The 26,430-nt window shown below is 42.8% G+C and overlaps 1 protein-coding gene across 2 annotated transcripts in view; it reads right to left on the bottom strand.

Moving 5' to 3' along the window:
- The window catches only part of SEPTIN2 (septin 2), a 66,254-nt gene that overhangs the window by 17,811 nt on the left and 22,013 nt on the right, over positions 1-26,430 (bottom strand). For both annotated transcript variants that reach the window (XM_040348876.1, XM_040348877.1), the window contains exons 2-7: positions 25,059-25,087; positions 20,841-20,955; positions 17,480-17,566; positions 14,382-14,505; positions 2,484-2,618; positions 2,148-2,265 (exon numbers count right to left, since the gene is read on the bottom strand). In XM_040348876.1, coding sequence (XP_040204810.1) covers positions 2,148-2,265; positions 2,484-2,618; positions 14,382-14,505; positions 17,480-17,566; positions 20,841-20,955; positions 25,059-25,067 — 588 coding nt within the window. In that variant the 5' untranslated portion in view covers positions 25,068-25,087. The remainder of the gene's footprint in view (positions 1-2,147; positions 2,266-2,483; positions 2,619-14,381; positions 14,506-17,479; positions 17,567-20,840; positions 20,956-25,058; positions 25,088-26,430) is intronic.

Below are 26,430 nucleotides of genomic sequence, written 5' to 3'. Positions count from 1 at the left end.
TAATTCAGACATACAAATAGTTGCTAATGTGTTCAAAGTCTTTGAGCTTGAAATGGTATTAAAGCATAACCATTTTTACTGATTAAACTAAAAAATATGTAGAACATGACATAAGAACAACAAGAATAATAGTATTGTTACCATTATAAATACACATGAAAATTTTAATTGTAATACTTGTAAATTGACACTAGATGGCACAACATAAAAGGAAATAATTGATGCAAGTAATGAAACAGTGGTAACATGCAAGTCATGGCAGATTAAAGACTTCCATTTTATCCAGTCATGTATTGATTTAAATGTACTTGTATGCATTTTAAATAGAACCTCAGGGAGTCTTTGTGCTGGCCTCCTGTAATGGCCACCAAAGGAGCATTTAGACAGAGAATGGGAAAGCCTGTTAATGGAGAATATATTGTACTTCGAACATTCCTCTATGGTTCCCTGCAACACTACCTGCGACGTTGGACAGAGTTAACCCCAACACCCCCCTTTGACACATGGCTGCCCAACACCACAGCTAGTACCCGTCTCTGGCTCACAACACTTACCCAAAGAATGCAGAGGCCAAAAAAAGCAGCCATCTCCTTGCTAGCTGAGGTGTCGGACATTCATGCGCCAAGTGGGGGCACTATGTTCAACAATGCAGCTAGAGTTACAGGACATCTTAGGAGACAGAAAAAAGGGATAATTCTTCTTTAAGTCAATCAGGCTGTGCTACATTGTATAGCAGAGCAGTATGGATCCAACAAAGGCAAACTACTTATTAGGAGAGAAGAGCGATTTAACTGAACTAATGAAGGGGTGTAGGCCTCCTCTTAGGACTAGAAAGTCTAAATCAATACAGATCATTGATTGAATATAGACATCTCTTTTTGGTAAATGATGTCACCCGGGAGACCCCTCTCCCTTGTTTTACTTTAACAGCAGGGAACAAGCGATGACATTTGGTGCCAGTGAAGCGATAGATCAGATGTGACAGCGGTTAGCGGGCATTGTTCATCATAAATGACGCAGCTCTGCATTGCTAGACAACTGGATTGACAGTGGAGCTACATAATTTTTTTTTAATTAAAGGACTTGTCAAATACTGTGTGTGTGTGTGTATATATATATATATATATATATATATATATATATATATATATATATATATATATATATATATATATATATATATATATATATTTTATTTTTTATTTACTTCACTGGTTTGTCTTTTTGTATAATCAGTATTTATTGTTCAACAACCAATGACAAGACATGTCAGACAAAACATAAGGCACAGGACTATTGACCGCGCAGGGTCATAGAATGATTATTGAATAGTGATCATGTCGAGCAAGGACACACATAACAAGAAACACCACGAAAAGAAACAAAACAGCGAAAAAACACAAAAAGGAGGGAGGGAGGGAAGGGCCTGCCTCCAAAAGAAGGAGGAAGCTTGGCCCGCGACGGGGGCCCCCCCCCCCCAACAGCCTCCATCTAGCCGCCCCGTACCCCAACACGCACCAGGGCCACCAAAGCGTGATGACACACGCCCAGACGGGCACACCAGCTCCCCACGGAAACATGGGGTCCGTCCCGTGGGCTTTAGAGCCATGCGAGTCGACAGCCCTCAACAGGCCGGCAAACATTTCTCAATTACCAACCATATGTAAACGTGAGAAAGAAAAAGGGGGGGGGGAGATAGGAAAGGGCGTTGAGCTCATAGAAAAGGACGAAGAGTAGAGAGAAGGGGAAGGTAAAGCAGGGGAAAGAAAGATAGGGGGGAGAGATTCTACTGGTTTGTCTTTTTGACATCCCCCCCCCCCCCTTTATTTTTTTTCCGGAATGGAGGGTTCTGCTTATTGGTAAAGTGGGCTTACAGATTCTGATAAGCCTCCTGGGGAGAAGGAAATTCCCAGGGTTACGGGCAGGTGGCCTTGGGAGGGGGAAGGCCACAAACTTGCCCCCCAAAAAATTAACTTATCCTTTAGGTGGTAGAGAAATTTTCTATGCAGAGCTGACAGTGTCCAGAGTCGCTTTTCTTTGCCGGTATGGATGCCATTACATGCAAATTTGCGAACGTCACTAAGAATTGTTTCACAAAAAGCAAACTGCATTTTAATTCCCACAAACTGTAAATTTGCAGTCCTTACCCTTCTCTTCAGCCTCTCCCGCTCCTTTAGAGTCAATGTATCTGCTTTGGCAATAACAGGAACAATGTTCACTCTGTTGTGCAAAGCCTTCATGAACTCCACATCAAGGGGCTTCAAGCTGAAGACAGATGAAACTATATTATAATAAATATGTATAGGAGAATTTGCAGTTTAAACACAATCAATTCTATGCGTGCCTGTTTACATCATGTATACACATATTGACATATGGATTTGTGTTTACAGACTTTGCTAATTGAACAGAGACGTCAACAGCTACTCATTTGTATAAAGGTGACCCGACAATAGAGATGAATAAATATGACCTTTACATACCCGTGGCCAAAGGGGGAGATGAAGTAAAAGCAGCAGTGGACGCGATTATCCACAATGTGCCGCCGATTTAAACCGCTTTCGTCATGAAGATATCGTTCAAACTGGTCATCCACATAGAAAATAATGGGCCTGAAACTGAAAAAAAATGCAAAATGATATAAAGCTACATTGAGAAAAGGCTTTGTTTATCCACTTAAGCCCCGGACCAATATGCAGCCTAAAGACCCAAGGTGTTTTTACAGTTCGGGACTGCGTCGCTTTAACAGACAATTGCGCGGTCGTGCGACGTGGCTCCCAAACAAAATTGGCGTCCTTTTTTCCCCACAAATAGAGCTTTCTTTTGGTGGTATTTGATCACATCTGCGGTTTTTAGTTTTTGCGCTATAAACAAAAATAGAGCGACAATTTTGAAAAAAAAGCAATATTTTTTACTTTTTGCTGTAATAAATATCCCCCAAAAACATATATAAAAACATTTTTTTTCCTCAGTTTAGGCCGATACGTATTCTTCTACCTATTTTTAGTAAAAAAAATCGCAATAAGCGTTTATCGATTGGTTTGCGCAAAATTTATAGTGTTTACAAAATAGGGGATAGTTTTATTGCATTTTTATTTTTTATTTTTTTTTTACTACTAATGGCGGCGATCAGCAATTTTTTTCGTGACTGCGACATTATGGCGGACACTTCGGACAATTTTGACACATTTTTGGGACCATTGTCATTTTCACAGCAAAAAATGCATTTAAATTGCATTCTTTATTGTGAAAATGACAGTTGCAGTTTGGGAGTTAACCACAGGTGGCGCTGTAGGAGTTAGGGTGCACCTAGTATGTGTTTACAACTGTTTGGGGGTGTGGCTGTAGGAATGACGTCATCGATCGTGTCTTCCCTATAAAGGGAATGACGCGATCGATGCGCCGCCATAGTGAAGGACGGGGAAGCCGTGTTTACACACGGCTCTCCTCGTTCTTCAGCTCCGGGGAGCGATCGCGACGGAGCGGCTATAAACAAATAGCCGCGCCGTGGTCCCGGATCGCTCCCCGAGCGGACCCGACCGCCGCATGTAGCGGGGGGGGTCCCGATCGGACCCCCCACCCGCTAATAGGCGAGGACGTACCCATACGCCCATGTGCCTGTACGTGCCATATTGTGGACGTATATGTACATGGGCTGGTCCTTAAGTGGTTATATACACAATATCTGCTGTCTGATATCCTTATTCTTCTCATAGAAGGCACATTACTCCTTTCAGAATAGTAGTCAGCACAAACTGTACTCTTGTTCAGGGCACCGCAGAAGGCAATGGGAACTGTGCACAGACAGTACAAGGCACCAGTGATAACCCAACAGCTTTGTTCCCAGAGAACACTGTTTGGGGCTGTCATGTGCTGTGAAATGTATCAAAAAAGCTAATAAAGAAAAAAAAAAAGAGGATCACCGCTCCAGGTGGGTCGCTATGTAGAGTAGACTGACTCAGGATACCGTGGGTGCTGGCAATGCATTGACCATGTATGAAATACGAAGAGAGGAAATGGATAGCCGCACTCCAATAAAGTTGTCTTTTTATTCAAACGAACAGCAAATACATCACTTCACAAGGTCACAGCAAAGGAACAGGGGAACAGCCGACGCATTTCGCACTGAGCTAGTGCTTAATCATGGCTCTGATTAAGCACTAGCTCAGTGCGAAACGCATCGGCTGTTCCCCTGTTCCTTTGCTGTGACCTTGTGAAGTGATGTATTTGCTGTTCGTTTGAATAAAAAAAAGACAACCTTTTTGGTTATTGGAGTGCGGCTATCCATTTCCTCTCTTCGTATATCAAAAAAGCTAGGTCTCCAACAGGTTTTTATTGTTGTGTCCCAATTAGTTGCAAGGGTTAACCATTTGATTCCATCTAGAGGACTTTGAAAAGTAATTTGACTTACCTGATCCTTAGTGCCTGTATGCTCCTCTGCTGCTAGACCAGTCCCTGCAGCCTCTTCTCCCCTATACTCCTGGGGTCTAAATTCCTGGGCCCTGCATTGGCCATGAGGATGCTGAGGAATAGTCCACCACTAGATCTAAAAGCGGGATTCCACCCGCGATTTTTTATTTATTTTTTACGTCAGCAGCAAATAACAGTGTAGCTGCTGACGTTTAATGACACTTACCTGTCCTAGTCGCCCGCGATGACGGTCCCCCGGCGGCGATCGCTCAGACCTGGCGCCTCCATCCTTACTAAGGGAAACAGGTAGTGAAGCCTTACGGCTTCGCTTCCCATTTCCTACTGCGCGACTCGCACGGCGCTTTGTGAATTGGCCTTTTAGGCGAATATATATATAGTTTTTTTTATTGTTCTTTAGAAAAATAAAACAGCAGAACATTGGTACAAATATGGCAAGCAGACATTGGCAGAAGTAAAAAAGCATCATCTAGCAAGCAAATGTTAGAACCCTGAAGGGAGGGTCCTTCTGTGAACTATGGCATCACATAGACTAACAGTAGTAACAGCGTCTCTAGTAGGATATGTAGCGTACAGTACCTTGAGACTGATGCCTCATTTAACTTTCCATAACACACTTTGAATACACACGCAAAAGTGGGAGGGGAAGAGAATGAGAGAGAGGGGGGAAAGGAGAAGAGAACAGAGAGAGAAGGGAAAGGGGAAGACCAAATGAGCAATAAGGTAAGGGGAAGAAATACAACTTAGTTTCGACCACCGGTTCAGAACGGATCCTCCCGAGAACGCCACCGCTCCCAGACACTGTTGTGGTCGTCTAGCCTGTCTCGCAGTCTGGCCGTCATTTTATCTACGTCTTTACCCCTGGCATAAAGGGCTTCCTGTAATGGGGGGGCAGTCTTCTTCCAGCGGAGAGCTATCAAGCACCTTACCGCTGTGAGAACATGCCTAAGCAATTTTTTGTAGGGTTTAGCTAGCTTCGGCTGGGAGAGACCTAAGAGGAAGAATTTTGGGTTCCAGGGTATGGGTGTCTCGAAGAGTCGGGTCAATAGTTATTGCGTTGAGGTCCAGAACGGGACTATTAAGGGGCACATCCAATAAATGTGGAAGAGCGTGCCTCTGGCTCGCTGGCAACCCCAGCAGCGATCAGAAGTGGAGGGATAGACTTTATGGAGTACGTCCGGAGTCAGGTACCAAAAGGAGAGAATCTTGTAGGAATTTTCCTTATAGAGGGTACACATGGAACTCTTAGGCCGCGTACACACGATCAGTCCATCCGATGAGAACAGTCCGAAGCACTGTTGTCATTGGTTAACCGATGAAGCTGACTGATGGTCTGATGTGCCTACACACCATAGGTTAAATAACCGATCGTGTCAGAACGCAGTGAAGTAAAACACAATGATGTGCTGAAAAAAACGAAGTTCAATGCTTCCAAGCATGCGTCGACTTGATTCTGAGCATGCGCGGGTTTTTAACCAATGCTTTTGCATACCAACGATCGGTTTTGACCTATCGGTTAGGCATCCATCTGTTTGGTTTTAAAGCAAGTTCTAATTTTTTTGACCGAAGGTTAACTGACCGATGGGGCCCACACACGATCGGTTTTGACCGATCGTGTGTACGCGGCCTTAGCCGCCCGACTCCAGACTGCTCTCCACGCCTCCTCCGGGATCTCCCCTCCCCCTCCGGGATCTCCCCTCCCAGCTCCTTCTCCCAACGGAGCATATAGGGATATTTACCCTGGACCTGCATGGAGTGCTCGTTCAGGGTCTGGTATATGTCGGAGATCAGTCCTCTACGTGAGCGGCCTTCGAGTATAATGCGTTCAAATGGGGAAGGCGCAGAGAATTATAGCTGCGGGGCTATAGCTTGAGCATAGTGGCAAATCTGCAGGTAGCTGTAAAACACTTGCCTAGGGAGGTCATGTTGGGATTGGAGCTGCGGGAGCAGCGAGCGGGACCTGGGGTCCACCAGGTGTACGAAATGAAACAGGCTCCGCGAGGCCCAGGGCCACGACATTTGGTGGGTAAGACTAGCCGGCACTTCGGGGTTGCACAGGAACGAGGTCATCAGGGTGTATTCCGATTTTAGCTTGTGTTCACAGGAAAGCTTTTGCCATAGCCGTCGGAGATGGGACATAGACCCCAACAGTCGACCGGGCTCTAATTTCACATTTGCGTTCCAGAGGAGACTGTTAGAGAAAATCTGGTTAGCACCCATACACCCCATCTCTGACCACCTGTTGTATGACCTCTGGGGGAACCAGGAGACTATTACTCGCAATTGGGCTGCCTGGTAATACCTGACCAGGTCAGGAAACGACAGGGCCCCGTCCGTGCGGGCCGCCATCATGACCGAGCGTGAAACCCTGTGTCGCCCATAGTTCCATACATATCGCAGTAGATCGGCCTGGAGTTTACGTAGATGACTATAGGGAATGGGGATAGGTAGGGTCTGGAATACATATAAGAGTTTAGGGAGGATGACCATTTTTACGGATGCAATGCGCCCTAAGAGTGAGATTTGGTGGGTCTTCCACTTTTGTAGTAGTTCCCTAATGGATTTGTAAAGGGGAGGGAAGTTGGATTGGTATAGGGAGTCAAAGGACGGATGTGAGGTTCACCCCTAGATATTTCAGGCTCTTACGCTTCCAATTGTATGGGAACTCCGACCGTAAGTGGAGCAGTTCATTCTCCGAGACATTAAGCGGGAGGGCCATGGATTTTGAAGTGTTCGTTTTATAGCCCGAGAGTGCGCTGTATTTATCGAGTTCGGCGTGCAGGTTGGGCAATGAGATTCTGGGTTGGGTCAGGGTAAGGATGATGTCATCCGCAAATAGGGATATCTTAAATTCTTTACCCCTAACGGAGATACCCCGAATATCTGATCGCTTTGGAGGGGGACAAAGCCCACCTGGTCTTTATGGATCAGAGAGGGAAGTATCGCATTCAGGCGTATCGAGAGGAGTTTGGTTAAAAATTTTCGGGTCTGTGTTTAATAGAGCTATGGGCCTATAGCTGGCGCATGAAGAAGGGTCTTTGTCTGGGGGTCTGGTGAAGAAAAGCATTATAGAGTTTGGTCATATATGGAAGCAGCAGGGGGAGAAAGGTTTTATAGTATTCATAAGGCAGTCCGTCCGGTCTGGGGGATTTGTGGGTAGGAAGGTCCTTTATTGTAATTGTAAGTTCCTCTCCGGTGATGGGGGCATTAAGTGCAAATAGGTCCGACTCCGGCAAACGGGGAATTCCCGCCCGCTCCAGATATTGTGTCATTCTGTCCACTAGGTTGGGTTGGGGGGTGATTATGTGGTATTTCCGGTTTGTCGTATAAGTCAGTGTTGAAGTCCGCGAATGCGTTCGCTGTAGTTCAGGATTTTTAATGGAAATAAAAAATAAAAACGGGTGGAACTCCACTTTCAGATGAATTCCAGGTATGAATAATTTTACACTGTACCTTGGAAAAATGTAACTATGCATATACCATACTGAGCCGATCCCCCTGAAAGCTGGTAAACACTGTATTGGGCACCTCTACTACAGCGATCCCCACTAGCTTCTGGGACCTATGCAGAGCCGCTGTCCTGTTCCTTACTGAACACAGAAGAACACCTGCTTGGCACGGGCGCCATTCAGAGAGTGCTTTGTATTTTCTCAACAAATGCTAAAAGTTTTTCGGAATGAACGAAGTAGAGATCCTAATGTCACTTCCCTAGAGAAAGGTACCCATGTTGATCAGGGGAACTCTTGTGTTCAGTAAGCGGCAGGGCAGCCACTAGGCAGGGGACCCGGAAGCTAAAGAAGAACCCATTTCAGTGATTTCCTGCTTACAGGGGGAAACGGCTAGGTATGGTATATGCATAGTTACATTGGTCCAGGCTGGTCCAATGTAAATCTGTATAAAATAGCCATACCTGGAATTTATCTTTAAGTGTATTACCACCAAACTGGGATAATTACTTTATTTATAATAAATTGTTACAGGATTCCATTAAAAAAAAAAAAAATCTTATTTAAATTTGTTTCTTATAAATTAACCTGTCCTTTTCTAAAAATAAATCCTAAATTGATATTTTCCCCCCCATTATGAAAGGTTAACCACTTGCCTACTGGGCACTGTCACCCCCTTCCTGCCCAGGCTAATTTTCAGCTTTCAGTGCTGTCACACTTTGAATGACAATTGCACGGCCATGCATTATTGTACCCAAATGAAATAGCTGGTTGGGGAAAGGGAGTTACCGCTCCAGGTGGGTATGCTTAGCAATCAATGTCTTCTCAGAAGACCAAGAGTGCCGGAAATGTGCAAAGCAAGTAGTAGAGAAATTGAATGGACAGCCGCACTCCAAAAAACCTTTGATGGTTATCAGTTCGTGCCGAACCATGGCTATAGCTAGCCATGATTAATCACCAACTGATGTGAAACGCGTAGGCTGCTATCCCCATCTTTTTGCTGTGTTTTGTAGTGCCATTTTTTTTATTCGTCTTACAATAAAGACAACCAAAGTTTTTTTGGAGTGCGGCTGTCCATTCAATTTCTCTACTACTTACAGAATAGCCGGTTATCAGCTGAGAAAAGGAAATGCCAATAAACAGTATGTGTTTACATGTGATGAGCTGCAATTGGAGACAGTGGATCGTATGGTAAAGGTCCGTTGCAATTGGTCCTTCACCTCAATCCGATCAGCTGTATCCGTCGGACACAGCAATCACAGAGCATGCCCTGAGGGGCGGGATACTGGGAGGACGTCAGTAGGCGCCTTCCCAGAACTGGACAACCACACTGTAGCAGTCTTTTGGCTATAGACCAGTCTAAAAGTGGTTAAGAGGGGGCTGGAGGCTTAATTTTAATCATAGTAAACCCTGTCTGTACCGTTCTAGCATTTCATTACGAGTTGCATACTTTTTATAAAAAGTGGAACTACACTTTAAAATCTGAAGTGGATTGTAAAGCGTTTTTTTTTTTTTTTTTTTAATAAACAAAACATGTTATACCTACCTCCTGTGTGTAGTGGTTTCACAGAGAGCAGACCAGAGCCTCCCCTTTCCCAGGTCCCTCCTGTCGAGTGCCCCCACAGCTTGCTATGGGGGCACCAAAGCTGAGCTGCAGCTCTGTGCGTCCATTCAGACATGAAGCTGCTGTTCGGCCCCACCCCCCTCTCGCTCCTGACAGCCATGGGAGCCAATGGCTATGTCTAAGCCAATCAGAAGGGAAAGTCTCAGATGGCCGAGGGCATCACTGGAAAGAGAGGGGGCTCAGGTAAGTATTATGGGGTGCTGGGGAGGCTGTTGCCCACAGAAGTCTGCCTTTACAACTTCTTTAATGTGGATGTATACTTTCAAAAATTGCTCCAATGACAAAAATCCCCCAGTAGTCGGTTTGTAAAGCTCTATAGGTTATGGACTTGAAATTGGATATGGTTTGGTTTAATATTGGTATGGGACAATATTAACCAATATACCTGCTGACACTCTTGCTGTTCTGCTAGCTCATGTTTTGGCACATATTTAGGTAAAAATAAAGTGCAGAGCCAGCTGTACACATTGAAAGAAACATGCAGCCTTCGTTAATCTGTAAAAGTGAATATCAAAGTTGGAATTTTACAATCTTATCAAGTCAAAAGAGATGAACAGCTGCAGACAGATGCTTTCAAGGACCAATAAACGACATTACCAACATCATCACGGCTTTATAGAACAGAAAGATTCTCAGCAAGAAAAAAAAAAGTGGAGGAACCAAAATTAGTTCCCTAAATCTTTTTCAATGTTTAAATAATGTAGGTCATTGACCTACGACAGCATCCCAGTTAACCACTTCCCCTTTCCTCTGCATGCTATTTATGTGGGAAGTCTCCCACACGTTTATAAGTCGTGTTCAGAAGCTCCATCCTTCGTATGCATGCAGTCCAGGAACACCAGACAAAACAGGGTTAATATTATTGACAGTCTGACTCTGGAGGCCTCATAGTTCATGAGCTCCAGAACCAAGTACAATTTCTCAAAGCAACTTCCTCCGACAATGTTGCAGCCCTATCCGGAAGAAGATGCATCTGCATCACTGGCTGAAGGTTGTGTATACAAGGCATTAAAGTGTTAGTAAAAAATAAAAAGCATTGCACTACTTCTTTAAAGTGATACTAAAGTCTTTCACCCCCCCCCCCTTTTAAATAATAAACATGTTATATACTTACCTGTTCTGTGCTGTGTTTTTGCACAGAACAGTATGGATCCTCTACTTCAGCCCCTCCCATCTGTCAAGTGCCCCCACAGTAAGAAATAACATAACTGGGAATTATTATATGGGTACAGGATAGTACCATAGGTACTCATCTACTCACTGTAGGTAAACAAATGGGGCTCTGTGGCAAAAATTAGCCTATGACAATGGAACTAAACTAATAAAAACATAGCTCAAAAGCACCACAGGGATAAAGCACCAAGCAACATAGGCACACAAAAAAAAAAAAAAAATGATATATATATCTTGGGAGTCCGGACGAAGCTGGAAAGACCCAGTGAAACGTGTTGACATCATGCCCCTGTGCATCGGACACCGGTCTATACTTCCACGTTTCTCCATCGCAGCGTGGTACCATTTGCCTGACTGCAACGAGCAGCGACCCCTAGTCCCGGGCGGCCAGCCCAGCATAACCACCCTCATACATTCCTGGATTGGAACAAGAGATCTGCGGGGAGCCACATTATAACTACGAAGGGAGCTGACAGGTGCAAACGGGAGCCGTTAGAAGTTGAGACTGGTGACACCATTAGCTGACATCTCGCTTTATGGAGCCCATCAGCCAAGACTTGGACACAGACATGTAAATATACTCTGTTTGCAGCTGTTGTTATTCCATGATGGTGCGGGTGTGATATTTACCTGCAGGCCATTGTACTACACACTGTATATTACGGCCTTGATGTCTACCTGCAGGCTCTTGCACTATACCCTCTACACCACAGGATCGATATACATCTGCAGGTAATTGCACCCTAGTGGTGGCTGCACAGGGTGTCTGTTGACTGATCCACTGCCGGATTACAGTCAGCCAACACCAGCTTGGTGTCTGATCTCCTCCACTTGCTGCTTGTATGGCGACTCTTTCATCCAATTGGCTAATGTGGTATATACAGTTACTTTTCACATATGCCATTTGCATCCATCATCTTGACTCTGACCTACGGCTGCTGAACTGGTTTTCATTGACAATGTTCACATTTAGCCACATCATTTACTAAATCCATGAATCTCCAATAGACGGTGCATCCCTTGCCCCTTTTCTTTTTCATTAATACCTTCCGTTTGCCAATGTGATGTGCAAGCGTGGAGTACATGGGGATGGTGTCTGAATGCTTCAATAGATTAGACAAGGGTGTCTTTTTAGATGGTGGTCATGGAGGTGTCTGCTTTTTTGTATTGATTTTTGCAATAAACTTTAGCAATATTGATATATTTTTCAAGTGTACCCATGTTGCTTGGTACTATATCCCTGCAATGTTCTTCCCCACAGTAAGTAGCCTGTTTTTGGGGGCACCCGAGCCGAGTTTAGATCCGTTTTTCCATTCAGACATGGAGCCACAGTTTGGCCCTGCCCCTCTCTCCTCATTGGCTAACTGACTTTGATGGACAGTAGCGGAAGCCAATTGTGCCACTGCTGTGTCCCAGCCAATCAGGAGGGAGAGTCCAGGACAGCCTAGGCCAATGATGGCAAACCTTGGCACCCCAGATGTTTTGGAACTACATTTCCCATGATGCTCAGCTACACTGCAGAGTGCATGACCATCATGGGAAATGAATAATGGGGGGGAACTAATGCGCAAACCACACTGGCCACAGATTAAGCTAGGAGGTCTAAACTAAAACCTAAATAAATAACATATCATGCAGCAGCCATAGCTAAAAAAAAAATGGGGGGAACTGATGCGTGAAATAACTAAAATTAATGATCACTAGCAGCAGCCACAATAAAAATAGTGCTCACACACTCCCCAGCAGTCACGTCTATGCGGCGTCTGAGAACCTCTCCCCCTTTTATCAATGGCTCCCCACAGGGTACCGACACCTCTCCGCCCACTTTCCCTGCGTCCTCAAATCACGCAGGGAAAGTGGGCGGAGAGGAGTCGGTACCCTGTGGGGAGCCATTGATAAAAGGGGGAGAGGTTCTCAGACGCCGCATAGACGTGACTGCTGGGGCAGTTAAAGAGACCTTTGTATGGTGATACATGTACTGCTGCCAATGATATACGTAATTAAGGCTTTGTTGTAGGCCAACTGGAGGTGAGAGGCTGGGGGAAACAGGGCACCTGGAGTGGAGCACTTCGTGACTTGTTTTTGGAAAAAATTGTGGACATTTACCTTCTTTGGGCTGCATGTTTTTTGGAGTTTAGCCCCGATTGCTATTTTTCACAGAGACTTTTTTGTTCACAATATTTGGTTCACATATTTTATGCACTTATTTACAGTATATATTTTACTGTCTTATGCTTATTAATCACGTTTATAGGTTTATGCTAGATTATTATTTATTTTGGTGTTATTAGTAAGCGCCCCAGCACCCCTCGTTTTTACATCATGGAAAATGTAGTTCCAAAACATCTGGGGTACCAAGGGTCACCATCACTGGCCTAGGCACTCGTGCACATCGCTGCATCGAGATAAGGCTCAGGTAAGTATCGGGGGGCCAAAAAGTTGATTCTGCCTGTGTAACTCCTCCTACAAGTATACCGACTTTGGTAGCATAGCAGCCGAGCCAAGCTACGGTGGTCCATTTAAGTCTTGCGTCATCCTGCTAAAGATACAGGCGCACTGTGCAAGATAACAGCATTATTGTATCTTCTGTAGTCAGTGCAGAGTGTAGTTAGTGCTCTCGTCTGCTGCCGGGTCTGAAAGCATTTCCATTGCCAATTCTCGAGTCTGCTCTGCCCCTCCAGCACTCACTGGAGCACCGGCACACTGAGGGGCTGAGCTAGCTGCCGGTCAGACATCTGGGCTGACCTCAACTTTGTCGGGGTCCCTGCAGAGCCCAGATTGCCTCCGATATCAGTCGACAGAAGACTTTAGCCCCCTGTTAGGTGAATCTGGGTCAAAGGAGTGCAGAACTAAGTAGACGCCTGTGAGCTACAGGAGAAGTATGGCCAAAAAAGCTTTGGCCAATGGCCATACTTCTCCTTTAAGAACATGTCATATTAAAATGTTCTCAGCTTGGTTACAGCTCTACTTTGAATTGTATTCCTAGGTGAACAATGAAATATGTCCGATACTAAGCAACACCTAACAGTTATTCTCCACAATAAAATCCTAGATCATGTCTACATGTGCTAATTTTCTCTACAATACATATATATTTATAAATTCATTATGAAGTGACATTTGAATAAATACATTTCTGCTAAAAGGTAGACTTTTCAGCAGAAAAAGACGTCTGTACAGAGCAGAACTGTGAGAACAAGGAAAGAATGTGATCCGCTCAGCAAGCAGTGCAAGAAACCTAATGAAATCAGTCTACAAAATATTATATACAGATAAAAGGTACCAATGACTTTCCAAATATAAAACATGACTGCAATGTTCCCTGAACATTACAGCATTTGCACCTCACCATTTGATTATAGCTATTGCCCAAGGCTGCTGTCTAACGAAGATGGGGTAAGAAATAAAAGCTGGTTTATGTGACGTGACTAATAATAAAATGTTGAAAAATCTCACCCCACCACAAATTAAAAAATTACCCCCCCCCCCTCCCCCAGTGGTGTTTTGTTTCCATTCTAACATTGCTTCAACATGTGCTTTAACCACCTTATATCCGCACGCCGTCAAATGACGGTGGGCGTAATACCCTGTTACCGCGCAATTGTCAGTTAAAGCGACGCAGTGCCGGAAGCTAAAATTGTGTCTGGGCAGGAAGGGGGTGTATGTGCACAGTAGGCAAGTGGTTAAAGAAGCATGGAACCTGTACTTACCAGTCTTCACAATTCATAGCATCACCATAGCCTGGAGTGTCAACCACTGTAAGACGAAGCTTTACCCCTCTCTCCTCTATCTCCACAGTGGACGCTTCAATCTCCACTGTACGTTCAATCTTATCTATCACACAGAGATGAGAGCATGTGAGCATGGATGACAGTCAGGCTTCAAGCAAACATAGAACAAGAAATCTGCATAGTCTGAAATCCCAGCATAATGTGATTTAGAACGCATCTTGGCAAGTCAAATAAAGAGCTACATCAACCAATATTCGCAGGCAACTAATCACTTAGTATAAGCTACAATGTCTTTAAAAAAAAAAAAAAACGAATTTTTGTGACCAAAATTAACTCAGCCCATAGTTGCAACAACCACTGATCTGTTTAAAAAATTAAAAAAAAAGGAAGGGGGGGGGGGGGGGGGGGGGAACCTGTGTGGCTACCACACTCCTTCCCAGCATTTTTTAATTGGGTACAACTCAAGGCCATGAGCAAGTTCCTTCCTGTGCTTCAAGTGTCAATGATGATAGAATGGCGGGGGCAAGAATAGCATGGCCCTTACTCAGCAGTGGTCGTCAACTTACAATACAGAGGGCCACAAGTGCATTTCCTATAGTTACAATGGGCCACACAACATAATTTGTACTTAAAATTACAGATAAACAGCAGATATACAAAGAAACAGATTGAATTCTGCACACAAACAAGCATGACATTCATCCGCACAGTAAAAGGATAGCATTATATTTGACACTTACACAGTAAATGCATGTCATCTACAGTATTCAAAGTCATTGCTTGAACATGAACATTCATGTGGAAAGGTATTTTTTTTTTTAAATGAATTTAGTTTTTTTTATAGGCGAGGTCTAGATTAGCTTAGATTAGATTAGGAAAAACCTGAACCAGGTCCACATTCAGCTCTATAGCAGCAGATCACTTATAATTGTGACCAATTGACAGCTAGATCGGCTCTGCTTTAGATAATGAAATGAAGTACAGTGACATCATCTGTAAACATTGTATAGGATTTTTGATTTTGTGGGTTTTCGTCAACCAGTAAAGTTGTTCATTACTTTCCAAGTTTATTTAGGGAATTCTGACAGAACAATTAATCTGTTTTGTGTTGAAAGCATAAAAAAAAAAAAAAAAAAAAAAAAGGAAGGACACGGTTTAATTATTATGAGGAACAACTAAAAATGGTTGTTTAGTTCTAGATGAGCATTTTAATGGAGAAGTACTTCTCTGGTGGATCACAGTTTGTTCTGCACTCCTGTAAATCGTTTTCAGAAGACAGTGGTCTTCTGCTGACGTCACCGAGCCGGTCCCAGGCTCGGGAAAGATCGCAACCATATGGTCGGGATCCGCCCACATGCCTGGACAGGCAGCCAATGCTGCATCCACCTAGGGAAGTGGGATTCTAAAAAAAAAAAAAAAACGCAAAATTCCCATACTTCTCTTTTAACATTTAGACAGTATGGGGATACTGAAAAGTCAGAGGATGCCTGAAAGGAAAAATACTTTTCCTCTGGGTTAAAACCAGATGGTAATTGTTTAAGATTACAAGTTTACTCCACAGGCATTACACATTTGTTATAAAGACATAGTTTTAGTAAAAAGCAACTACCACTAGTGATCTTAGAGAATATCCCAGGCTTTATGCAATGTTCCCCCCCATCTGGACTTTTGCAATGTCCAAGTGTTGCAATCTACAACTTCGACTGGAATGTCTGGAGGCTACTGCCACCAAGTGTTTCAGTCTACAACGTGGACTGGAATATCTGAAGGCTACAACCACCACAAGTCACTTTTATATTGCTAGATCTATCCTGCTGTATTTATTAAGGCTGCCACCAAAATCTCTGTTCCCCTTTTATGTGTTTTAAGTCTCTAATGCAAATCCTATTTTAGGCAACCAGCCCACAAAGAAATTCATCAAGTCTACACACAGGGGTCCAGAAAACGATCACCAGAATGCACTATTGTTGACATTCTGTTAACTAAAAACTGTCAATAGGATGAGCCTATAGTCATATATACAGAACCATTAGGTAGCAGAGGGAATACAGTTTTCTAACCAATATTGTGTTTACGTCTATGGGCTCCATGCACTTCTCTCTGATGCATAACGTTATTATGCTCTAACCAGTGGCAGTACACACAAGATTCCTACATTTTGTGAACCACTGGTTTTGCCGCTCTTGGCAACCTCTTGTTGACAAATGCTTAATTCGCAAGAACACCAACCAGCTAATAGAGGAACACCAAGTTGGGAAAAAATAAGCAGGACGGTGCAGAGCCAAATGGACTCAAAACATTCCAGCGATACCTTGCTGTGCTATGGTGCCGTGGAGGGGAGAGGATTAGAGTCACTTAATGGTTTGATGCATGCAGTGCGCCTAAAGAATGGGTTTGATTCCATTTCTTTACACATGGCCAGGTATAAAGATTTCACATGTATCCAAGCCCTTTACTTTACATATAGGGTGAAATAGATTCATACATTTCTCTCAAATTAGAAAATAATTTTAAAAAGGAGTTGTAAAAAGGTAGAATTTTTTTAATCTAAATGCATTCTATGCATCAAGATAAAAATCTTCTATGCAGCAGCCTCCCCAGCACCCACCAATACTTACCCGAGGTCCATCTCTGTCCACGAGTCCCTCGGCCGTCCGGGACTGTCCATCCTGATTGGCTGAGACACAGCAGCAGCGGCATTGGCTCCCGTGGCTGTCAAAGTCAGTTAGCCAATCAGGAGAGAGAGGGGCGGGACCGAACGGCAGCTCTGTGTCTGAATGGACACATGGAGCTGAAGCTCGGCTCCCCACGTCGCAAAGCTGCTTGCTGTGGGGGCACTTAACAGGAGGGAGGGGCCAGGAGCAACAAAGTGGGACCCGAGAAGAGGAGGATCGGCGCTGCCCTGTGCAAACCCAACTGCACAGAGCTGAAAAGTATAAAGTATTATAAAATGTATAACAAAAAGAAAAACAAGCCTTTACAATCCACTTTAAACTATTCTGAATTGCAGACACATTGCCACATATGACCATTAATGTTGCTTTGCATATATCTGAAATAAAATACAGTTCAATCACCTGCTGCACCGGGCACCACACGCTCAGGATACAAGTCAGTTAAGAAGAGGCTGTTAATAAGCGTCGATTTCCCAAGACCAGATTCACCTGAAGAAAAACACCATGACATATTACAGAATGAACTCCTAAAATCATTCAGCCAAGTATTGTGGTTTATTGGGGATAGGGAAAGATGGAGGCAAGGGTTAACTATATACAGCAATCTACCTATCCATGCCAGTTTTACCATGGTTGTCTTTGCGCTGAAAACAAAAAACGTGCCAACTTTAAAATGTGTGTCATATTTAATGATCGCAAAAAGTGTTGCTTACAGAATACCAATTATACATAAAAATAAGTTCCAAAAATCTGGTATGAAAGGCAGTTCATTGGTGGACATGTGAGAATTGCTGGCAGCGACTATAACTGACCATCTTTGCAGATAACAAGACCACTTATTTAATGGGCCTCAAGATAGTGACAATTAACCAAGACATTTTGCATGCCCCATGATCCATGTGTTTTGCAGGCTTCATATCGTTACAAAACTGAGATTAGTCGCAGTCAGTTGCCGACATCTTAAGCCATTCAAATCCATCTATGAGAAATCATCATTTAGAAGGGTCTATTTCCATAAAATACCTGTATATACCTATAGGATACTCTTGTCTGCTTATAATAAATGCAGAGTTATTAGGAACCTTATGAAATCATGAATGAACTTCTGGCGTATCTAAAAATCTGATTTTTTGTTTAACTTTTTAAATAACTTAAGGTTTTAATGATTTGGTACGTTTAAAAAGGTAAGCTACATATAGAGTACCACTACAGTCAAACAAATTCACAGGGGACATCTAGTTATTTTTCTGCAACTAGATGTCTTCAGTCTGATGGCCAGTATTATTCAACCTGCTTTCTCTGAGCCCAGGTCCTCCAGGATCGGTCAACAGCTTGTTACTGGACAGTGAAAAGAGAAGCAGCACAATGATGAGCGCATCTCTCTGGCACACAGATTTTTACTTCCATCAGCATGATTCTCGTCAGTAGATGAACTGCTTGGCTTCTTGTGTTGCTTTTTCGCAGACACTTTTAGATCTGTCTAAAACTCAGCCGTACCATCGATCTCATTGGAAGAGATTTCTTTCCCAATTCCTAGTCCGTTAACGCAAAAGAATGTAATGAGGAGTTCAACACTTCACCACTCTTAATAAATATTATTTTATCCATTCCCGTGTCCCTGCTTGAGAGTTTTTATTCACGTTTATCCCTTTCACAATCAGTCTTGAAGGGATATTTCTCCAATGAAGATAAATTGCAGCACATCTAAAATGGGTCATAAACCATGTCAAAAAATAAAATACAAATATGGAGATGAGAAAAGAAATAAATAAAACATTTGCACATAGGTTTATGGGAGTATAACTTCTCAATTTAGAACAAAGCTCTCATTCTTACTGTACACATCACAATTCACCCTAAAATTGTGCAACACCATCAATTGTACAGATTTTGTCTTTGGAGACAACAACCATTCATATACTGCAGCAAAAAGAGAACTACATGATTTACAGCATTACACAGGTTAGAACCCTTGTACTGCTATTCAGAGTTCGGGATTTCTCTTCACTTCCTATTGTGCTTTCAATCAATTCAGGAAACTAAGCGAGAGAAAATTTACAATAGGGACTTTCCCTAACCTACTAAAAACTAGAAAAGAAAATTAGGGCAAATCATTCCAGCGGAGGCCTGGCACAGCAGTAAAAACCTGATCGGGGTTGTACCCCTTCTCTACTCTATCCAAAATACTAAAAAAAATTACCACATGATCAGCTATATCCAATCACGACTGATCAGTGTAAAAAGGAAGTTTATCGACTGACGCGAGTAGAGGAGAGCCGAAAGGCAGCACTGACGGGGGGAGGGGATGTTTATCAGCGCAGCCTCCCTGCAGATGCTTACATTGGACCACCAAGGATTCTGCCAGAACCACCAGCACACATGGGATGACCAGGTATGTCCCCCATGGATGTCACACAGTGCCCAGAAATGGTGCCAGTCAGTGCCCACTACGAATGTCTGCCAGATGTCTCAGAGATGCCCAGCAGTGCCACCTATCAGTGCCCATCCATGTCACCTATCAGTGTCACCCATAAGTACCAATCAGTGCTGCCTATCAGTGAAGGAGAAAACGTATTTACAAAATTTTATAACAAACAAAAGAAACACTTATTTGTTTTCTAAATTTTCGATCTTTTGTTGCTCTACAGCAGTGATCAAATACCACCAAAAGAAAGCCCTTGCATGACCACGCAATTGTCATTCAAAGTGCAACAGCGCTGAAAGCTAAAAATTGGCCTGGGCAGGAAGGGGCGAAAGTGCCTGGTAAGTGGTTAAACAAGCTGCTAGCAGGCTACAGTCCTTCTTGAAGCTTGCGGAAAGCGTTGCTTAGAGTGGTAATCAACATTCCCATTAGGATCCGTGTTAAACATTTACAAACTGGAGCTGAATGGTACTTTAGAAGCTTCAACAAAGATTTGCTAAAAGCTCTGTTAAAGCATTTGCAACCCCAAGAATAAATAAAAATATTTAAATGTGGATCCTGTTCCTTCAAAGCATGTTATATAGCACAGTGCATGCGCTGTGTAATTTGGCCCCCTGTTTCACCTGAAATACCTGGCTGATCCTGCCTGGCTATACCCTCCACCTTTTTAACAGACCAGGGTTTATCATGGCTGTTAAGCTCTGACACCGTGGCCAGTTTACATGCCTTCGTCATCGGCAGCTCTCCTGTCTCTCCTCTGTCCTCCTCTCCCCCCTCCCCGACAGTCAGTCCCTGTATGTGAGCCGCCTACGCTGTCACTGACAGTCCAGCATTTATGTAGCCATAACACTGTAAATATTTATGAAAAATAAAGCCTCTAAATATCATTTTTTAGAGCCCTTCAGGCCGGTCACATGACTCCCGCCCACACCTGCTCCCCCATCCAAGGGATACAGCGGAAAGGGCCAAGCAGCCAGCAGAGCGGTCACATAACCTCACAGGCTCTAGCCCGTACATCGGAGTAAAATAGCAGTTTGGAGTCACGTGACCGGCCTGTAGACATCTGAAAAACGGTATTTAGAGGCTTCCATTTACACAAATATTTACAAAAAAAAAAAAAAAAAAAAAAAAAAGGAAGAGGCTGGCACTGACAGTTTTTAGAAGGGTTACAAACCCTTTAATGCTTTGTGAAAGCTTGCCGTTTACACTGCTCTTATACAAGCTGAAGCCCATGTGAAACAGACCTAGGGGCTTGCCGGGAAAAATTGCTTTACCCATCTTTTTATTTATTTATTTATTTTTAAATGGCATTAGGCTTGCAAAATTCTGTAGAACACTTACCTACAACCATCAGTGTAAACTCAAATCCCTTCCTTACAGACTTACGATGAACTTGATTCGGGAGATTTGCAAATCCAACATACCCTGGAGTCTCTGGGTTTGTGAACTGAGCCTGCTGGTGGGATGAAAAAATAAATAAAATAAAGATACATTTTTGTTCTTGCAGAGCTGATAAAATCTAGAAATACATACAGTAATAAAAAAGGTTTTGATGGGAATATATGAACCCCATTACATTCTGCAAGTAGACTTTGATCTATCCAGACAGTAAATATTCTCCAATGTTTTAATACTACTGAGCTGAACACAGGTGCAGGGAGGTTTTCACTATACAACAGGGGCATTGTGTTTCCAGGAGTAACCTGAAAAGGTCAGAATACAATGGAGAAGATAAAACTACTGCAAGCTCTACAAAGTACCTACTGTGCTGCTGCAGCTGAGATTGGGAGGTAGGGCTTTAGCTGCTATAGAACTACACCTGAGAAATTCATGAGTTCTACACACAAAGATCTGCAAATGAACAATGACACAGGGCTTCTCTCACACAGAAATCTATACTGCTGGTTAAAAAGCTTGTATATATGTAAGCAATACAAACGTTCAAAAATTCAGTTTATGTTGAAAATTAGGGGTGCAATGGATCGTCATTGATCCGTGATCCGAACGTGTCAATGTCCGCGAATCGGCACACCACTCGATCCGCGGATTGAGTCCATAGGAAAAGCTCCGGAGCGGCGGCCATCTTGGTACACCCGGCGGCGGCCTAGGTGAGCTTCCCAGACCGTCGCTGACTGGGGAGCTTATCCTTTAGTTTAAACCGTCCACTAGACTTAAAATGACTTAAGAAAAAACAGTGTCCCCTACATGTAGAATGTTCAGGATCCGACACACTTCTTGGTGTATCAGATACCTGGTCCCCTGCTGTGCTCTGTGGTTTCATTCATGGGCCCCTATATTACTACAGGACATAGTAGTAAGTGACACAGGAATCAGTGGATGGAATCATTGAGCATATTTATAAAATGCATGCAACATTCACCAGTGCATTCAGACTTTGGTCACATCTATTCTTCAATGGGAAAGGTCTCCTACTGTTAGAATCCATTTTACCCAGCTTAAAGAGACACTGAATAATATCCTTACTGTCCAAATATAATCAATACACATTCACCATTCAATGGCGATATATTTTTCATCAAATTGTTTATTTTTCTTACCGTGTCTTTCAGCATCCTCCATGGAGCTCCCGAGAATCTTATTTTCCCTCTCACTTCTGTTTGTTTGGAATGAGCAGTGCAACTTAGTTGCAGTCATGCTCTTTTCACACTATACATCAGTTTATCTCAGAAGCAAGCAAGGGAATCTACGTTCCTACATACAGTGGGGTAATGGAGAACGAATGTATCCCCCCCTCCTGAAATGGACATGCGTACTGGGCACACAAATAGCTGTGTGTGTGGCAGCCGTTTTGTGCACGTCACAAGTCTCCCATGCCATGTCATAAGAAGGCATCACCACAGCCCCCAGGGATTTCGAAGGATGTGTATAAATACAATTTCGGTTATGGAAAACGCACTTTAAAAAAGGAGAAAGGATGGGTGGAGGACCTGGGTGATATTGATGGGGAAACATGGGACATATGTTTACAAGCAGGACCTCATACATCAGTCTCACAGTCTCACAGGCTTTCTCACCTATTCCTGCTCCATAGGGCATATCGCACGCCGATTCAATTATTCCGATGGGGAAGAAGGGATTCTTCTTTGTGTCCTAGAAACTGTGGGGGGGAGGGTTCACTTATCCATCTGATGTGGCGTTGTCCCAAGCTGCACCGGTTTTGGGGTAATGTCACGGAGATTATCTCTTCCACATTTCAAGTTGGGGTTCCGCTGGACCCCCTAATATGTGTATTAGGTGCAGTGGATGAAGAGGTTTACCCTCACCCAGTCAATATTGCAGTTATCAGGCTTCTGTACATAGCGAGAAAACTCATAGCTAGATTTTGGTTGTCCCCACATGCCCCGACCAAGAAACAATGGATTGAGCAAGTTAATTTTATACTTATAAGAGAGCACTATACCTATCAGCATAGAAAAGCAGTTCGGAAATTTAATTCCATTTGGCAGCCCTGGATGGAGACCCCGGGATTAGCACCCCCGAGACTAATTATGTCTCGACTTTTGCAGATGTGAGAAACATCTCCAATCTAGAGGTTAATGTGAGCTTTGTTGTATTTGTGTACTACGTAATAACTGGATTTTAAGCCCTGTACTTCGATCAATGGAGGGACTGGGTGTTGAATTTGTGGGCAGACTGTGGGATGCAAGGTTTTAGTTGAGGCCCGTTGGCCTCATGAGTGATGGTGTTGGAGGGTGGGGTTGTCTCTGCCTGCTCAGCACGGTTTAAACTTTGTTCATGTCATTATATATGTCTTGTGTACAATTTTGGTGCCTCCAAGGCATTATATGGATTGTGTATGTGTAATCCTATTATTTTCAGACTTGCAATACGTGGATCTGTTTGTTGTATTTTATTGTATTGGCACAATAAACCATTTTTCTGATTTAAAAAAAAAAAAAAGGAGAAAGGTTTGCATAAAACATCCATACTAACCTCGATCTGATGCTGCAGCTGTTCCCCACTGGCTCGAAGCCTGAGAAATAAGCAATCACATGACTGCCGATCGGTCAGCCCTGGGCAGAAACAGACGACTGTCGGGTCACCGCTCTCTGATCTGCTCCTCCATTGCTCATTGGGGTGCTGGGCTGGAGAGGGGACGGGCGCAGCAGGCTTTGACTTTTAGCCGAGTGCCAGAGCCAGCTGTCCATTAGGCAGTTAGGTGGGTCCTGACAATATAGTCAGGATCCTTGCCGAGCCTAGAGTGGCTCTAGGAGAAAAACAACAATCCTGGATGGCCGCACACCATTAAGGGGAACTATATTACATCTTGAATAGCAAATAAAATCCAATACAATCACTTCATGTTAGGCAAAGGCATAAGCAGTTGACGCGTTTCACACCATATATTGGTGTTTAGTCATAGCTAAAATATCATTGTATGTGTATTATATATATATATATATATATATATATATATATACACACACACACACACACACACACAATGAAATTACATGGCCAATCAGTGTAAAAATGTATTGAAAGGACCTGGCCTACACAATCAGGCTTGGTCCATATCTGTATTTAGTGATGTTTTATACATTAATTATTTTCAGAACATGTACAGCAAATCGGTGATTTTTTGTTTATCACCTAGGATATGTTGCGATTTTGTATCATTTGCACAAGGTCATTTTGGAAGCACTTTGAAGGAGAGATTTTTTGAGATGGCAATGAGAAGTCACATGTGTGCATTACATGTGATAGATAAATTTATATACACTGACACTTCTCATTGTCTCCCTCCTCCAGGTGCTTTTCCTTTTCAAGGTCTGATTGTGTAGGGCGAGACAGACATTATAATTATATATATATATATATATATATATATATATATATATATATATATATATATATATATATATATATATATATATATATATATATATATATAATTTTTTTTTTTTTATTTATAAAAAAAAAGTCAGACCATGATATTTTAGCTATGACCAAGCACCAATATATGGTGTGAAACGCGTCAGCTGCATATCCCCTGTCTTTGCCTAACATGAAGTGATTTTATTTGCTATTCAAGATGTAATAAAGAGGACTTCAATGGTCTTCTTTCTCCTAATTCGTTGCAGAGCCTGCACCTGAAGGTTCTAACAGGGTTGTGTGCTTCAGAGGTTTTGGGCTCCCCCTAGAGCGGCTCTGCCATGGCAGCTTACAGCAGGCTTCAGACCACTAGATCACAGGTAAGCAAAAGTAAGTGTACTCATGTGACCCAAAAGAGAAGTATGACCAAAAAAAAGGTTTGGCCACACTTCTTATACATAATTGTCAACTACGAATCTTTATAACCTAATCCCAGTCTTTTTCTCCCAGCTACGGGCCATTTGATGCATTGGGGCAATATTTCAATTGCTTAGAATGCCTGGCTGCTGCCTCTACTAACCAAAGATTCTGCAGCATTTTGGCTAGTAACTGCAATTACATAAGCTTGCCAAGTGAGCTGTCACCAGAGGCAGAATCGACAATGAGATAAGGCCCATATATTTATACGTCGGATCACATACTGTAAATCACCACTATTCTTACCTTGGACATTTTCAGTTATGGCAAGAAAGCTGCAAGACAAAAAAAAAAAAGAACAATTAACATAATAAAAATGACAAAGATGACTGCCATCAAGGACATTTGAAGAATTTGATACCACCGAACATAGTGAAAAATAGACATGATGCCCCTGTAGTTAGCAGATTATAACAGCAATTTTTCCAGTGCGGTTTAGTAAAATGACAAAGACCTCATACACACTATACAACTTTTGTTGTCCGATTTCCTTTAGATTTACCAAAACCATGTAGCGCAAGTGCCTGCCTGATTGCATAAAAATAAAAACCCTAAGGCTTCATTTCCACTGGCGTTTTTACAGCCACTGTTAGCCTTTTTTACAGCTTAAAAACGCCTGTCCATGTGTATTTTGTAAAAAAAAAAAAAAAAAAAATGTTTTTGTGAGCTGCAGCTTTAAAAATGCCGCGGTAGCGTTTGAGCGTTTTTGCGCATTTTTGAGCGTTTAACATCTGGCGTTTTTACAGCTCTACTCTGGAGCTTCAGAACGCCCTGGTCCTGCGTTTTTTTTACAGCTCAAAAACGCCTATGCCATTTGCAGCTCAAAAACGCCTATGTGGGCATGATGCCATAGAATAACATGGACAGGCGTTTTTAAGCTGTAAAAAACGCTCAGAAAAGTGGCTGTAAAAATGTCAGTGGAAATGAAGCCTTAAGGTTTGACCTCATATTATACGGTTGGTAAATATAAAAGGGGAAAAATTGAATAACAAAAAAAAAAAAAAAATCTACAGAAAATAGTATAGTGTGTATCCAGCTATTGTATCTGATGGATGATGAAAAAACATTGCCTAACCTAAAGGTGAAGTAAGCAGGGCAGAGAGGCTAGTTGTGCAGGGTATCTCAGGACTCGATGGACCAAATGCTTGGCAAGTAAAGCCACAATCAGATTCCGCCTATCACGGAACAGAAGACGTCGGAGGCGCGGCTTTTGAAAAATCGTACGGCCGCGATTCTGGTAAGGTAAGATGTTAGGTTACCGGTGTATAAGACGACCCCCGACTTTTAAGAAGATTTTAAGGGGTTAGAAAGTGGTCTTATACGCCGGAAAATACGGTACCTTAATAAAAAAAAAAAAAAAAAAAAAAAATCTTTGCAAGTGTCCATTTGGTTTATAAAGCGGTCACAAAAACAAAAAATAAAAGCCTTTGCAGACAGGAGAATTATTTTAATATTTCTAAGAGCACAAAAGGTGCTCAAACTTTCTCTTCCATTCTCATCTCCTACTCCTTTTTCCTGCGCCATTTTTATATTAATCTTGGTATATATTGTAGTCGGGGTTACGTACTATAAACTGATGACTGCTTACCTGGCTTCTATTGGTCTGGGGAATATCTGC

The sequence above is a fragment of the Rana temporaria genome, chromosome 4 (genome assembly GCF_905171775.1).
Source record: "Rana temporaria chromosome 4, aRanTem1.1, whole genome shotgun sequence".
NCBI lineage: Eukaryota > Metazoa > Chordata > Amphibia > Anura > Ranidae > Rana > Rana temporaria.
This window is presented reverse-complemented; position numbering and strand designations above follow the sequence as displayed.